The sequence below is a fragment of the Suncus etruscus genome, chromosome 11 (genome assembly GCF_024139225.1).
Source record: "Suncus etruscus isolate mSunEtr1 chromosome 11, mSunEtr1.pri.cur, whole genome shotgun sequence".
Classification (NCBI taxonomy): domain Eukaryota; kingdom Metazoa; phylum Chordata; class Mammalia; order Eulipotyphla; family Soricidae; genus Suncus; species Suncus etruscus.
Genome location: NC_064858.1, coordinates 29,161,635 through 29,178,190, shown reverse-complemented (window position 1 = coordinate 29,178,190; position 16,556 = coordinate 29,161,635). Strand labels below are relative to the sequence as shown.

The window sequence follows — 16,556 nt, the reverse complement described above, 5'->3', positions numbered from 1 at the left end:
TACATTTGAAAGCATTTACTTTCCTCTATATATTTCTCATTCTACAGCTCCATATTTACTCTTGCAAATTAAATAGAACTTTCCCAGCTCCTGTTCTTTGGAAGGCCTGTAACTGCAGAAGATCTTGGCATTTTATTTCTTTTGGGATGGTGGGTAAGGGTGAGGAAGGCTAGAATAGTCCAGTAGCGCTCAAGTGCTAGTTCCTACTATGTCTCATGAATCACTCCTGATAATGTTTGGGGAAACATCTGTGGTTTAGGGATCTAACTGAAAATCCACCATATGCAATATAAGCACTTAAACCCCTGAGTTTACTTTCTGGTTTAATCTTGGTGTTTTCTACTGCTTTGCAACTCAGAAACCTGAGCCGAGAGTTCCCTAAGGATTTTGGTGAATTTATAGGACTATTGCAGCATATTTCAAGTTTGAGCTGACAGTGCACAAGCTACTACTACTATGTTGTAAGAACTAAACTAATAAATGGAACCATTAGGTGTCTGCTGTTTCTCTTGTTGTGTTGTTGTTTTCTTCCATCTAAGGTGCCAAAGAGAAATTATTGGCACATTAAAGTCACCATAAACCTGGAAAAGAAAAGAGTTTCTGTAGACTAGTAAAAATTACTAGAACTCGAACCCTTATAAGACCTGATGGTTTCTGGAGAAGAATCCCTACACCCATTCCTAGAAACCCATTCCTTGGAGAAAGCAGAAATTCTAGGACCATGCATGGTATCTGAGAACCAGAGGTCTATGCCCTGCTTTCTCAGTGAGCCCCTATTAACCAAAATGGATGTTTAAGTCCCCTGTGGGGGTTTCCACATTAAGGGAGCAGCAACAGGATTTTCTAGCAACCCAGAAAGTTCTGGATGTAGATGGATCTTGTTAGGACTGACCTGGACATGAATAGAACGGATGTGATTGGGTATAGTAAACAGCCTGGATATGAATGGGATGGGCATAGACAGAATGGAAATAAACAGGAACAGACATTAAGGAGTGGACATGAGCAGGATAGTCATGAATGGATGATGGAAACAGATGTCTCTGAGTCTCACTTGCCATCCCTCTGAAAATGAAGAAAATAATAAAACCCTGCAGTTCTGGACTACAATTGTGTGGCTCTTCAGCAGAATGTTTCATCCCAACAAGCTTGTGAATGGAGTTTACAGATTGTACAGGAAACAGAATTCATGGGTTATGTGTCTTCTCAGCATGAAGAGCCCCTTGCACCTCTACCACTGACCCTGAAGTCCTTGACTGAGGGAGGCTTGAGCCACTCCTTGACTGGCAATGTGCTGAGCCCACTACTTTCTTTGCCTCAGAGAAAGCAAAGTTGAACTAGGTGCTGCCCTAGGTGATGAGGTATGGGCTCTGCTTTTGGCTGACTGTATACCAGGGACTGTATCAAATACCATAAGACTTGTATTTTATATATATATTTGGTTTTTGAGTCACACCTGGCAGCACTCAGGGGTTACTCCTGGCTCTATGCTCAGAAATTGCTCCTGGCAGGCTCAGGGGACCATATGGGATGCCAGGATTTGAACCACTGACCTTCTGCATGCAAAGCAAATGCCTTAACTCCATGCTATCTCACCTGCCCCAGAATTTGTATTTTATATGACCATATGCATTATCAGGGTTTGAACCCAGGTCTTCTGTGTGTAAGGCAAACATATTACTTATACTGCATTGTATCTCTGGAAAAAATTATATTAGAAAAATCAAAATAGGTCTGTGTGGAGAAGGAAGGGGTTGAAATATTATGTGCCTGGAAATAACACCTACTTTAGCTATGTCAAACATTGTCTCTTCCAAAGAGCACTACCTACTCTGGGTCTTAGGCTGTGAGATGAATAACGAGACTTTGAGGACTCATTTGACTATTGAGCAGTCCTGAACTTCTGTTTTCTCAGTCCTGATCTGGATAGTATTCCAGAGTATTCTATGACAGCCTCTGAGCTCTTGATTCACTCTGGACATATCACTCAATTGCCTCCACTAATCAGAAACCCTTTGGGAGCAGAGCACAAAAGTCAGGGAAAATCTTTGTTCCTAGTCAAAAACTGAGTGACAGTCCTCCTGGGCAATGCTTTCCTCTCAAACCATCACACTTGCATTCTAGCAAGTGATATCTGAACCAAATCTTGCCAATATTTAGCTCAGAACCTGTAGAAAGTCACCATTCTTCTGGACTGCCTGACTAAATCTCTTTGCAATTAGTATTGACAGGGTAAGAATTATAATGATGAGAGGACTGGAACAATGGGCAGAGCATTTGCCTTGAACACAGCTAATCCAGGCTCAATCTCTAGCATTCAATATGGGCCCTAGAGCCTGACAGAAGTAATTTCTGAGTGCAGAGCCAAGAGTAACTAACCCCTGAGCACTGCCAAGTGTGAACCAAAAACCAAAAAATAAATTATAATGATGATTGAGTGTGGCATGTAAGTTTATAGGCAATAAAACAAGAAAGGTGACTTTAATAAACAAATTAAATCAAAATTAACCTGCTTAATAGCAAACCCAAGCCCCAATCCATCTCATGAACTTGGAGATGGACAGCTGTTCTTTGGCCAGCTGGTTTTAAGGAAGCAGGTCCTCCTTGTTACCATCAAAGTAATTATCATCATTCTCTGCTGCTCTCAGAACTGTGAAGGCTCTCTCAGTAAAGTGCTCACAAGCCTCCTACAAATCAGCAAACCAGAGGCTACCAAGGTTGGTCATAGTTCATACTAGCATTTCTTTCTGCCAACATAATGCCCTTAGATGAGACTCCAGCATTGTGTACTCAATGCCTCTGTGATAACTCATTTATGCCAAAGGCAAGTCAGGAAAGCCAGATGCACATACCTGAGGGTATAGACTGGGGTGGAGGAGGGTTGGCAGGGAAAGTGGTGGTCCTCAGCAATAGCTGACATTTTTACTCAGCATATCAGATAAAGGACTGATATCCAAGATTCATAAGTACTCACAAAGCTCAACAAGAACAAAAAAAATATAAAATTCCCATCAATAATTAGGAGAGGAAATGAACAAGCACTTCTCTGCAGAGGACAGTTGATAGCAGAAAAACTGCTCATTATCAGTTATTAGCAGGGAAATCCAATCAAGATGACAAGTTGTTATCATCTCACACCAGTAAAAATGGCATATACTAAAAAAAAAAAATACTGGGAAAAATCTCTCTGTTGGTGGGGTTGTGGTTAAAAGGAACTTTTGAGGGAGGGAGGAGGAAAAATAAAAGGAACTCTTACCCACTGCTGGAGGGAATGCTGTCTTGTTCAACACATATAGAAAATAGTTTGGAGTATTCTCGGAAAGGTAAGAAGAGAGCTGCCACCTAACCCAGTAATCTCACTTCCAGGTATCTAATCCCTGGACACAAAAAAATTCACTCAAAAGACAAATAAATACTATTTCATTGCAGCACTTAGCATAATAACTAAGCTATGGAATCAACTTAAGTGACCAACAACAGATGAATGGATTTTGAAGGTGTGATATATATACACAATGGAATACTATGCCACTGCAAAGAACAATAAAATGCAATTTGCTGCAACTTGGATGGAACTGGAGGATATGGCATTCAAACAAAAACAAGTTGAGTTATTGAAAAATCAAGGAATATTTTGTACAATCTTTGATTGGTCCACTGAGATTTATAGCATCCTTATGAGCATATAAAATGGAAGTGACTTCACCACAATGAGGGCAAGTGACTTTGTCTATATTTATTTTTGCCTCCCCAGCAGAGTTTAGGGAGCCTAAACACTTCTCAAAATACTCATCCTGGGGCCCGAGTGATAGCACAGTGGTAGGGAACTTGCCTTGCAAGCAGTTGACCCAGGATGGACCTTGGTTTGATCCCTGGCATCCCATAGGGTCCCCTGAGCCAGATGTGATTTCTGAGTGCAGAGTCAAGAGTAACCCCTGAGCATCACTGGGTTTGACCCAAAAACCAAAAAAAAATAAAAATAAAAATAAAAATAGTAATAATAATAATAATACATAATCATCCTGTCAGTTTAAACTGAATTTTCACTGTTCAGGCCCCAGGCAATATAATGGAGGTGATGTGGGACAGGAGATCAAAATTGGGTGTGTGCTTGTCAAGCATGAGTTCCACCCACTTTGACCTATCTCCATCACCCCCTACTTTCTTTTTTTAAGAAAAATATTTTGTGGAAAATGCCAAGTGATATTTATGCCCTTTGCAATGAGAGATTGTGGCTCAAATCAGAATTAAATCAATGTCTATTAAGCTCTCTGTGGTACATATTGTTAATACTAGACCTAAAAGGAGATACTCAGGACATTTGTCCAGTGGTTTCCAAACATTTTTAAGCTTAAAAAAAATTTCCCAATAAAATATTTCAAATAGGGCCAGAGAGAGTAGAGCAGGTAAGTCACTTGCCTTGCACACAGTCAACACTAATTTGATCCTCAGCACTACTTATGATCCCCTGAGCACTGCCAGAAGTGACCTCGAATATAGAGCCAGGAGTAAGCCTTGAGCATAGCTAAATGTAGCACAACATTCTCAAATTTCAAATTCCAATTAGAGAACCAAAAGATAAAAGTACTACATTTGCGAATTTTACACTTAACTAAAATTTTTAATACCTATTTATTATGTTTTTAAATCAATAAAACCCTTTGAGTATGAAGACATTAGAAATTGGTATTGGTGTGCAGCTTAACCCAGACACATATTAAACCAGAGATGAAGTTCCTTTATATCTGCATTCTCCAGTGGCTGATTCACAAGATAAAGGGTCAGAAGCTGCAGTGATTCTTTAATAACTATCTTGTCTCAAACTACTCTGTACTCTACTTAGCTATTGCAAAGTAACAAACCACACTAATATAGTGACTTTAAAAGGTCACAGGATTTTTACATCAATGTTCATCAGGATATTGGTCTAAACTTTTCCTTTCTGAAAGTGTCTCCATTTGTTTTGGGTATTAATGTAATATTCACTTCATAGAAGGAGGTGTTGGAACTTGAAAGAAAAGAAGAAAGAAAAGAAGAAAGAAAAGAACAAAGAAAGAAAGAAAGAAAGAAAGAAAGAAAGAAAGAAAGAAAGAAAAAGAAAGAAAGAGAGAAAGAAAGAAAGAGAAAGAAAGAAAGAAAGAAAGAAAGAAAGAAAGAAAGAAAGAAAGAAAGAAAAGAAAGAAAGAAAGAAGAAAGAAAGAAAGAAAAAAGAAAGAAAGAAGAAAGAAAGAAAGAAAGAAAGAAAGAGAAAGAAAGAAAGAAAGAAAGAAAAGAAAGAAAGAAAAAAGAGAGAAGAAAGAAAGAAAGAAAGAAAGAGAGAGAGAAAGAGAAAGAAAGAAAGAAAGAAAGAAGAAAAGAAAGAAAGAAAGAAAGAAAGAAAGAAAGAAAGAAAGAAAGAAAGAAAGAAAGAAAGAAAGAGAGAGAGAGAGAGAGAGAGAGAGAGAGAGAAAGAAAGAAAGAAAGAAAGAAAGAAAGAAAGAAAGAAAGAAAGAAAGAAAGAAAGAAGAAAGAAAGAAAGAGAAAGAAAGAAAGAAAGAAAGAAAGAAAGAAAGAAAGAAAGAAAGAAAGAAAGAAAGAAAGAAAGAAAGAAAGAAAGAAAGAAAGAAAGAAAGAAAGAAAGAAAGAAAGAAAGAAAGAAAGAAAGAAAGAAACTCATGGAGGCATGAATAGGAGGACCTCAACTCTTTGACAATGGTGACGTGAGGTGAGGTAACTACATAAAATGGGATGGTAAGGAGCCGGATAGATAGCACAGCAAAAGAGCATTTGCCTTGCATGCAGCTAATTCAGGACAAATGGTGGTTTGAATCCCGGCATCCCATATTGTCCCCGTGCCTGACAAAAGCAATTTCTGAGCACAGAGCCAGGAGTAATCCCTGAGAGCTACCCAGTGTGGCCCCCAAAAAACAAAAACAAAAACAAAAACAAAAATGTGATCATAAATGTCCACATCACTGTAGATATATTCCCTTTAGCATTTAACATATACATTTTTAAATAATTTTTATTGTGATTAAAGTGAATTACAAGTCTTTTACAGTAATATTTAAGGTACATGGTGACAATGAATTAGGGCCATTCCCACCACCAGTGTTGTCCTCCATCCACCCCTATTCCCAGCATTCATTCTATACCTCCCCGCTTTGCCCAATGAATTGCTAGAGTAACAGGTCTTCTTTGTGTATAGTTTGTTGTAGATTGGGCATTGATTCTGGTGTCATTGACTTTGGGTTTGGTGCTTAAGTCTGATCATTTTTTATTTCCACTCAATGTTGCTCCTGGTACCATTCATTTTTCTCCTCAATTTATGAGGGAGAACAAGATAATTCAAGTTCTGTGATTCTGTTGGAAAAAGAAAAGAAAGAAAAACAAAGTTGGGAGGAATCCATCTAGAAGCTATAAATATCAATTTAAAAGGAAAAAAAAGAAAAACAAAAACAATTTCTTAAAAAAGCAATAACAAAAAAATCACAACAGCAGCCACAAAAAAAAAAAAAAAAAAAAAAAAAACCATCACCAAAACAACAACCACAAGAAAGAAAAGAAAGAAAATGAAAAAAATAAAGGAATAGTCTGGCAAGGCTTTGTGGGTTTTTTGTTGTTGTTATTTTTTTAATATAATTTTTATTTTGATCATAGTGGTTTACATGTTGTTGACAATAATATTTTAGTTAAATATTTACATAATATCGGGGCCGGAGAGATAGCATGGAGGTAAGGCGTTTGCCTTTCATGCAGGAGGTCATCGGTTTGAATCCCGGCGTCCCATATGGTCCCTGTGCCTGCCAGGAGCAATTTCTGAGCCTGGAGCCAGGAATAACCCCTGAGCACTGCCGGGTGTGACCCAAAAACCACAAAAAAAAAATATTTACATAATATCAGGGGGGATTCCCATCACCAAATTGTCCTCCCTACACCTCCGTTTTTGTCCTATTTCCCTATCCTCTTCCCTCACGCCCAGGGCTGTTAGAATATGTGGTCCCCTATGTACCTATCCTACTACATAGTAGTCTTGCATCTGATTGTTATTATTGGGTTCTTTTTTCCTTTTTTCAGAGACACAATAAATATTGGGGAAATTAGAAAGGGAATTCCCTTGGCCTAGGAGATACAGAGTTTCTCCACCCTTGAAGCATATTGTCATGGAAGCAAATACAGGCTCCATACATGCTCATTATCGAACCCCAAGGTCTTTTTATGGTGCCAGGAAACTTTCTGCTCAGGTGCAGATGACAAAATCAGGCCATAGGACAAAGTCTAGGGTAGAGTCTTTGTTATGATGTATTCTGGTCATCATCTAGGGTAGAGTCATTGTTATGACTCTAGAAGATCTGTTCTGTCATGTTTGTTGTCATCTGTTTTCTGTAATGAGTGATCTTAGTTTTTGCACAGATCCTAGGTCAAAGCCTAGTGTAGAGTCCTTATGGTTCCAGAAGTTCTGCTCAGTCACGGTTGTCAAAGTCAGAACTCTGGGATTAGAGATCTTGGTGTTTGTTTGTTTCTTTGTTTTTTTTTACAAATCCTAAGCCAAAATCTAGGGTAAGATCTTTCTTATTGGTTCCAGGAAAAGTTCTGCTCAGTCACGGTTGTCAAAGTCAGAACTCTGGGATTAGAGATCTTGGTGTTTGTTTGTTTGTTTGTTTGTTTGTTTGTTTTTTACAAATCCTAAGCCAAAATCTAGGGTAAGATCTTTCTTATTGGTTCCAGGAAAAGTTCTGCTCAGTCACGGTTGTCAAAGTCCGTCTTTGCTAATTAGTGATCCTGATTTTTGCACAGATCAAAGGAATGCTTGTCTTCTGATTTCATCTTACCGTTAGGCGATCAGATAGGGCAACCTGCTCTTGGATCAAGTTTTGCTGTTTCCTCATTGTCAGGTTGTTGATTCAACCTGTCACAAGTTGGTGCCAAAGCATATGAGGGATTCACCTGGGGGAATTTGGTTCCTGGTGCTGTTGCAGAGAGCTGAGTCGGATCTTCCGTTGGGATCTGGGGTTCGGATTTGGATGGTTGTTGTCTGATCATAAGGAGTCAGGTCCTCATGACACATATTCAGAGTGGAAGGTGCCCTGTATTTTAAAATGTAAAGGTTCTTATTCCTAGTAGATAAGAGTATGATTCTATACATAAAATTTCCCCCCTTTTTTGGTATGCCTATACAAAAGGCATACTATATTGCTGGTGCATTTGGGGGTAAGAATGACAGGCTATACAGTCTCTGTGACCTGTTTTTGACCTGAGCTTTTATCCCAAGCAGGACTTTTTCTTCTAGAATTTTATACCAAGCAGAACCAAAACAAGTGAAATTAACAAATATATATATAAATAAAAAAAGCCTAAAAATTAATTATTAAAAAAGGATGAAGAGTTTACTTTCATTTGAAAATAAACACACTAAGAGGTACAACTATTAAGTTATTAAACATACAAGGAAAATATAGATATCCCCACTAAGTCTTTTGAGATATTCTTGAGGGGAGAGGGTCCAGGGCACTTTTTCATCCCACACCATAGTCTTGTTGAGTTTGAGAAGTGGTTTGCAGGCCAGGTAGTGTCCTTGGACTGAAGGTCCTTCTGGAGCTGAATCTGGTAGCATGCAACAGTCCACATTTAGAGGAGGGTGAGAAGAAGGGGCACATGAAATGAGTCAGCAGGTCTAGTGGTTATAGCTTCTTGGCAGGGCACGAGATTTGGGACTGAGAGGGTGTCCTTTCTCTTAGGGTGGTGGTTTATTGGGGCAGGAGGTTGGACTCGATACCTACTGAGTCAAGGGCTGAGGGTAAAGAGGGTTAAATGGGAAGGGATAACAAATATGGATTGGGGGATGAGAGGATAGGACTAAAGGGGGAATAACATATAAGGGGGCAATATACACTACAGGCATGAATTGTTTACAATATTGGTTTTTCAGACAAAGAAGAGTCACTGTATACAACTCATGCCCACATATAGACAGACATTGGAGATATATTCATAAGTTGTTGGAGGACTGACCCTCATAGAATGGGTCTAAGTGCTTAGGAAATACTTGAATTAAGAAAAGATAAATAAATTGCTAAAGTATAGATTTGGACAGAAAGAAAGGGAAAAGGATAAAAGGTAAAAAAAAATAAAGAAAAAATAAGTGAAAAAAAGAAAGAAAAAAATTGGGTCAGCGCCTCTGGGTTGGAAGGTTTTTCCATTTCTAGGCACTTCATCAATGACAGGGGTGAACTTTGCTAAATGAAGCTTTCAGGGTTAGATAGTGACTGAAGCATTTTAGGAGAAGCATACTTTTCAAGTCTGTAGTACTACACAATGTGGTGGTGAGGACTATAAGAGGTATCATTCGCCTCTTTTTAACATTTAGCATACATTTTAAATGTTTGGGTTTTTTTTTAAGTCAAGATTCCTGTAAGTACAAAATTGAGGCAGCACTTTGCACTTCTGCTCCAAGTGGCAGTGTCTGGATCCTTTTTCACAGGAGTTCAGCTGACAGATGGTCTGTTTCAAGTTACCCAAGTGCCTTTATCTGTTTATGGGTATTTGTGCTATTTTCATATTTTTCAGATAAGTGGTGGGAAAATAATTTTTCTCAGTATGTGGACAGTCTTTGTATTCTGGTCATCATTTCTTTCGAGTTCACAAGCTTAGTTTAGTAGTCTCATTTGTTTCTTTCTGCTTCTACTTGGTTGGTCAGAGATATTTCATGCTTAAAAAGGCCACTAGTTTCAATGTCATGGAGAGTTCTACCTATATTTTCCTCAATGTAATTTATGTATTCAGGTCTAATATGTAGGTTTTGAATCCATTTTGATTTTATTTTTGTGTATGACATGATAGAGGTCTGAGTTCATTTTTTGCATTCAGCCAACCAAGTTTCCCAACTCCACTAGATGAAGAGCTTTTCTTGCTCTTGAAGATCTTTGTATCTTTTGTTCATCAGGAAAATCAGTCTATAATTCTCTTTTTGGTCTCTGAATTTATTTTCAGGTTAATGTTTGCATCATAGAAACTGTTAAGGGGAGTTTCTAAGAGTTTTGATTTCCTGAAAGAGCCTGAAAAGTATTTGCAATAGGTCTTCTTTAAAGATTTTAAAAGAACTCACTAGTGAATTTACCTGGAGCCTGGGCTTTTGTTTTGAGGAAGACTTGATTACCATTTCAATTTCCTCAGTAGTGATAGATCTGTTCAGGTATTTCAAATCATATTGGTTAGCCTTGAGAGGTCATGAGTCTGAAATGTATCCATCTCTTCTAGTTTCTCTTGTTTCATGGCATAAAGGTTTTTGAAAAAAATTCTAATGATCATTTCACTTTCTATAGTATCTGTTGTTATTCCCTCCCTTTCTTTTCTGATTCAGTGAAGATTTATTCTCTCTCTCTCCCCCTCCCCTCCTCTCTCTCTCTCTCTCTCTCTCTCTCTCTCTCTCTCTCTCTCTCTCTCTCTCTCTCTCTCTCTCTCTCTCTCGGGCCAGAGTAGTGGCGCAAAAATTAGGGCATTTGACTTGCACATGGCTGACCCTGGACAGACCTTGGTTCGATTCCCTGGCATCCCATATGGTCCCCCAAGCCAGGAGCGATTTCTGAGCGCATAGCCAGGAGTAACCCCTGAGCATCAAACAGGTGTAGCCCAAAATCCAAAATAAATAAATACATAAAATAGAAAAGATTTATTCTCTCTCACTCTTTCACAATCTTTCTGTCTCTGTCTCTGTCTCTCTTATTCTTGCTAGTGGCTTATCTATCTTGTTTATAGATTTTTGTTTTTTGTTTTTTTTTTCAAAGAACAAGCTCTCAGTTTTGTCTTTAGAAGTTTTTCATTATTTTTTTAAGTTTCTTTTTATTCTAATTAATTTATTTATGCTTTACGTTCTATAATCTCTCCTCCTGCATGCTTAAGGCTCCTTTGTTGGTCATTTTCTAGTTTTTTGAGCTGTGCTGTAAGCTTATTTATGTGGCACATTCTTCCTTCTTGATGAATGCTTGAATAATTGTGAACTTTCCTCTAAATATCACTTTTTCTGTATCTCTTAAGTTCTGGTAGCTCATTTCTCATTCTCACTTGTTTCCAGGAATCTTTTGACTTCCTCTCTTACTTGTTGTTTAACTTGTTGAACAACCTGAGCCACTGGGTTGTTTAGTAGTAAACTGTTTAATTTCCATGTGTTTGAGTTATTTCTCCATTTCTGTTTGTGGTAACTTCTATTTTCAGAACATCGTATTTTATATGATTTCTGTCCTTTTGACTTTATGGAGGTTTCTTTTTTGACATAGCATGTGGTCTATCCTTTGTTCATTGGAGAAAAGGTATATTCTCCTTTGGGGATTACAAGCCCTATATAGATTAAGCTCTTCTCCATTTCTTCCTTCAACTCCAGTATTTCCTTGTTGAAATTTGTTTTAGTTGCTCTATCAAGTGGTGACAGAGTGGTGTTGAAATCTCTAGTTATTGTATTATCAATGTCTTCTTTCAAGTCTATGCTACATGTCTTCTTAAATCCACCTAGCTTCAGCACTTCTGAGCATCCTTTAAAATACATTTACTGGAGCTAACAAGTTGCTGCAGCCGGCCTAGGCTCATGGTTCAGGGCAGAAAGGCATGAGACAAAAGCACATGCATTTCAGGAGTTGAAATATAGCAACCATGGGAGACACATGACCACCTTCAGGTAAACCAATCAAAGCACTTAAAGAGAAAGCAAGTCTTCAATTTTAATAAATAAACATATCTACACACACTTCTTAATTGAAAAATGTTGAATGGGGAAAGAATCAATAAATAGAGTAATTAGGCTGTTTTGTTCAGTGAAAAAATTACTTTCGAACTAGGGTTGTTAAATTGTGATGTGTTCATCTCTTTTGAAGAAGCCCAGATGCTTGAAAAAACATTTTCTCAGATATTTTCTTAAATTCTCAAAAGAATCAGATTTATGCTTTTTGTATATTATAGTAATTTCTTCAATGGCATTTTATCAATAGCTGTAATCTATTGGGATCTTGAATTGCTAAGCATTTGGTTCTAGAATTTACTATGTGAGTCATTACAAATGGAAAGAATAAAATGTAGGGAATTTTTTTTCTCCTACATATCTAGCTTTTTCTCAGATTTGTAAGCAAACTAATTAAACTTTAGTCAGATTAGTAGAAGAAAAAGACCAAATCAAATTATATATATGTATATATTATATATATTATATATATACACAGAAGATTTACATGGCTCTAAATACAAGAGCAATTGAACAGGCTGTAAGTTTGTAGCTTTGATCCTATAGAATGGGAGAGAGAAGTGGTGGATTGAAGGAAAGACAAATGGCACTCAGATGGTCAGAAGAGGGTAACTCATGACAAAAAACAGAAACTTGGCAGTTTTTCTCTTGTACCCAATGTGACTTCATTCCCACCTTGTTTCTTTCCCTGCCCTAATGTTGGCCCCCTTGTCTCATGTTGTGATCCCCATTTATATAATTTCCACTTGTGGTCCCATGGAATATCCTGAGGGCCCTCTGACTGAAAAACACTGCTCTCCAGATTAGCTGCTAGAAGATAAATTTCTTTAATAGAACTTTTCTTTTCATTCTGGTTCTTCTTCATTCCTCTAGGTCATTAGGCCATGTCTTTAGGCTAATTGGACCTCTACTGACCTTAGCTCCACAGGCTAATATGACCTCTACTGGTAAAAGCCTGTTCTGTGCCTCTCTTAGAATTTTGAGGTTGATTTGGGGATATCCCCAGTGGTGCATACTTAGAGATTAGTCCCAGCTGAGTACTCAGGGGATCATGTAGTACCAAGGAATGAACCTGGGACTCTTGCATGCAAAGTATATGCTTTGATGTTTGAGCTACTTCCTGACTCCATTTGAATACTCTGATGGTTACTGTTTATAAATAATACTAAAAACATGTTATTAAAAATTTAAACTTTTATCCATTTTTATGGCATTTTATAGCACTGTGTAAAAATGTTAGTATCTTAATAGCTGGTGTTTGTCTTATATAACATATAAAGACTAAGTACATTTTGGTAACAACTATTCTATGAGCCATCAATACTTGAGTATTTTTTCCCCACCACAGTTCTTACATAGTTACTGAAGATATTCCTACAAGAACAGTACTTGAAAACAAATTTTAACTCTTCCATTTCTTTCTGGTTCTTATGTTTCTGAGAGTATTAAATCGTCATCTCTGTATTTCAGAACAGACCATAAATTAAACAAAATGGAGCAATAAATAGTATTTTCAGTACTGTCAGTTATAACCAAAAATACCTTATAATTGGGAATTCTGTATTAATATACCCTAAAGTTCTGTTTACTGAGTTTTTATTCCTAAATCACCTCTGAAATAGGCTTCCAGGTGCTACTAATCTGCTCCCATATGTGTTGCTATGTTGTTCCTTTTGCTATATAATAAGCCACTTCAAAAATCAGGGTCTTTAAAAGGAAATCTACTAGTTTTATTTTACAATTCTGAGAAATAATTCCTTGGTCTTATACTAGTTGTTTTTCTGAATTTATTCTCATAATGGCATCAACCATTTGACTGAAGTTGGGGACTGAAGGTGGAGTTGGTCATATTTCTTTGGCCTTAGGCTGACTATTAGTCATAGTTCTGTGAGGTTTCTTATCATTTAGTAGCTTGACTTTTTATAAGGTGCCCAGAGAATTCCAAAGGGAAAAAACAAGAGTTTCAAAGCCTTGATGACGCACCCTTAGAAAGCATAAGTTTAGCATCATTCTATTAGTCACAGGCTAACACTGACGTGTCATAGGCAAGCTCAGATTCAAGGTATGGAAAAATAAACCCCAGTTTTCAATAGAGGAACAGCATAATATTGATTAAAAAAATTCAGAATCCTTTGGTCTTATCCTCAGATAATTTTATTGCAAAATGCTATTACATCATAGAACATAGAAATAAATGTCTTAAAAAGTTTTTACTGCATTTTAAATTGAAGATTTGGGCATTCATTTTTATGATGAAGGTAAATACTAGTGATCAATAATAGTTGAAAAACTACACATCAGAACAAGATTATTGGTACAAATGTTAACACACTTGCATTGCATAGGCTGACCCTAATTCCATCCAGGTACTGCAATTAGTACCCAAGTAAATGCCAGGTTTAACCCCAGAGCACAGAGCAAATAATAAAGCCTGAACATTACCAGATGATTCCTCACAAAACCAAAATATTTTAAAGTAAAAACAGAAAAGAAGGAAAAAATGCCTATCAGTCAGAGAGATAAGTTAAAGAGCTGAGGCTCCAAATTTGACTCCTGGTACTATTTATCAACAGTATAGGACCTGAGCAAAACCATAACATGAGGTTCTTGTGCTAGCCAATCAGGTGAGAGTATCATGTCAATGTTCTAGGAGAGGATTTTTAGCCCTAAGCTCTTGAGCACCTAAGTCAAAGAAGCCCAAAAAACAGATAAAGTGATGATAGATAGATAGATAGATAGATAGATAGATAGATAGATAGATAGATAGATAGATAGATAGATAGATAGATAGATGGATAGATGGGTGGATGGATGGATAGATAGATAGATAGATAGATAGATAGACAGACAGACAGACAGACAGACAGATAGATGATAGATAGATAGATAGATAGATAGATAGATAGATAGATAGATAGATAGATAGATAGATAGATAGATAGATATAGATATGTATATGTAGGTAGGTAGGTGGGAAGGTAGGTAGGCAGGTAGATAAATAGATAGGTAGATAGATTCATTACAAGTAAAAAACACACAATGTTTTTTAAATTTTCATTTCATTGAGTCCCTGAACATGCTTCATTAGCAACTCTGATGGAAATTTTCTGCATATTGTTTTTATTTTGTATAACACTGACAGTTTAGTCAATAAACTCTGAAGATGCATTTAGAACTTTATAGTACAAGTTATTTTATTTTTAGTCTAATCTAATCTAATCTAATAATATAATATATAATATAATATATATAAATAACTTCCATCTGAAAATGTGAGCCTGATCAATAGTATCATTTCCATCTTTACATTTGCTTTTTAAATGTCTTGCTTTTGGGGGAACCTTTCACCCTAAACATTTGTCTCAGTAACTGACTTAGGCTTCAGTCCATTGGACATCGACCATTTACCCCATAATCTTGGATTACATCTTTGGAACCGGCATTATTTTTCTGCACCAGCAGTAGGAATCAGAATTCGACCAAGGAAGACCCTAAAGCTGCCCTGGCACCGACTTTTTCCAGGGTGGGTTTATATAACACCCTGACAACTTGGAAACAGCAACAACTAGCTTCCAGGGCCGTTTTCTCTGTTTCCCTGCTTCTCCACCCAACGATGAGATGAAACCAGAAGATGCTCATGGCACCCTAACTTTGGCATAGGTTCTGTGCAAAAACCAAGATCTCTAATTACTGAAGCCTGTCTGCAACAACTGTGATTGAGAACTTTCCTCAGACCATGAAAAAAGATTTTGGGGTTAGACAACATAGTATGCCTGGAGCCCGTAGTTGGTCTTGTAGCAGGATTCTTCATGGGTATTTCCTTTCTATTTCCCCAAACTTTTGCTGCACCTATGCAAAAACTGCCACTTCCCTCCCTTTTTATTATTTTTAGAGAGGGATTTCCACCTTTTTCATAGAACTTGAGGCATGAATTACTTTGTTTAACCTCATTTCTGCATTTTTTTTATAAAATTAAGGAAGAAAAAAAGAAAGGAAGGGGGTCAGGTCAAGTGGTCTCAGGTTCATTGATAGAGAAAGAATAAAGAACAGAACTAAATATTTAGCCAAATTCAATAATAGTAATAATAGAATCAAGAGACCCAAATTATAACCATCTAAACTTAAAATGGGTCTATTGTATTGGCAGGCAAGGGGGTAAAGAGTGATGATATAGGATACATTCTTGGGAACATTGGTGGAAGAAGATCGACACTGGTGGTGGGAATGGTCCTGATTCACTGTATATCTGAAATCCAAATAGGAGGGACTTTGTAAATCACAGTGGTTTCAATAAAATAAAAAAAGTTCTGTTCCTAACTAATAAAGCAATTCTTATTGCAGAGGTAATGATTCCGCCCTACTTGAAAATAATATATGTGTGCATGGAGAGATAGTTGTATAAATGAAATACGAAGCATCCAAACTTGCAAACACTTTACCACAAAGATCAGATAACAAGCATTCAAAATAAAAAATAAGTATTTAAACATGCTGCCATATGCATTCTCAAAAAGATATGTTAAAAATAGTAATTTAGGATGATATGACTGGTGATTATGTTTCCACTGATGATTACATGGCTAGCATAAGTAGGCCAGATATATATGCATCTGGCTGTTGTTTCTATATAGTTTCCTGGGAGAGAACTGAATTTGCAGAACATTCACAGAATTTTCAAGAACTATATTCTTCTTTGTCAATCAAATACTTATAAGTCAGTCAAATAAAGGTGCCGAGGACTTTATTTAGTGTTAACACACAAAAAGGGATGGATGTGATTGTGTAAATGAGTGTCAAAGATGTCATACTTGTAATTTAATATAGTTTTTCTTCAGAATTTTATTTTTGT

The 16,556-nt window shown here is 37.0% G+C and overlaps 1 protein-coding gene across 1 annotated transcript in view; it reads left to right on the top strand.

The window, feature by feature from the left end:
* The window catches only part of LOC126022027 (adenosylhomocysteinase-like), a 140,522-nt gene that overhangs the window by 93,765 nt on the left and 30,201 nt on the right, over positions 1 to 16,556 (top strand). The window contains 1 exon segment of the mRNA XM_049782897.1: positions 2,521 to 2,717. Coding sequence (XP_049638854.1) covers positions 2,521 to 2,717 — 197 coding nt within the window.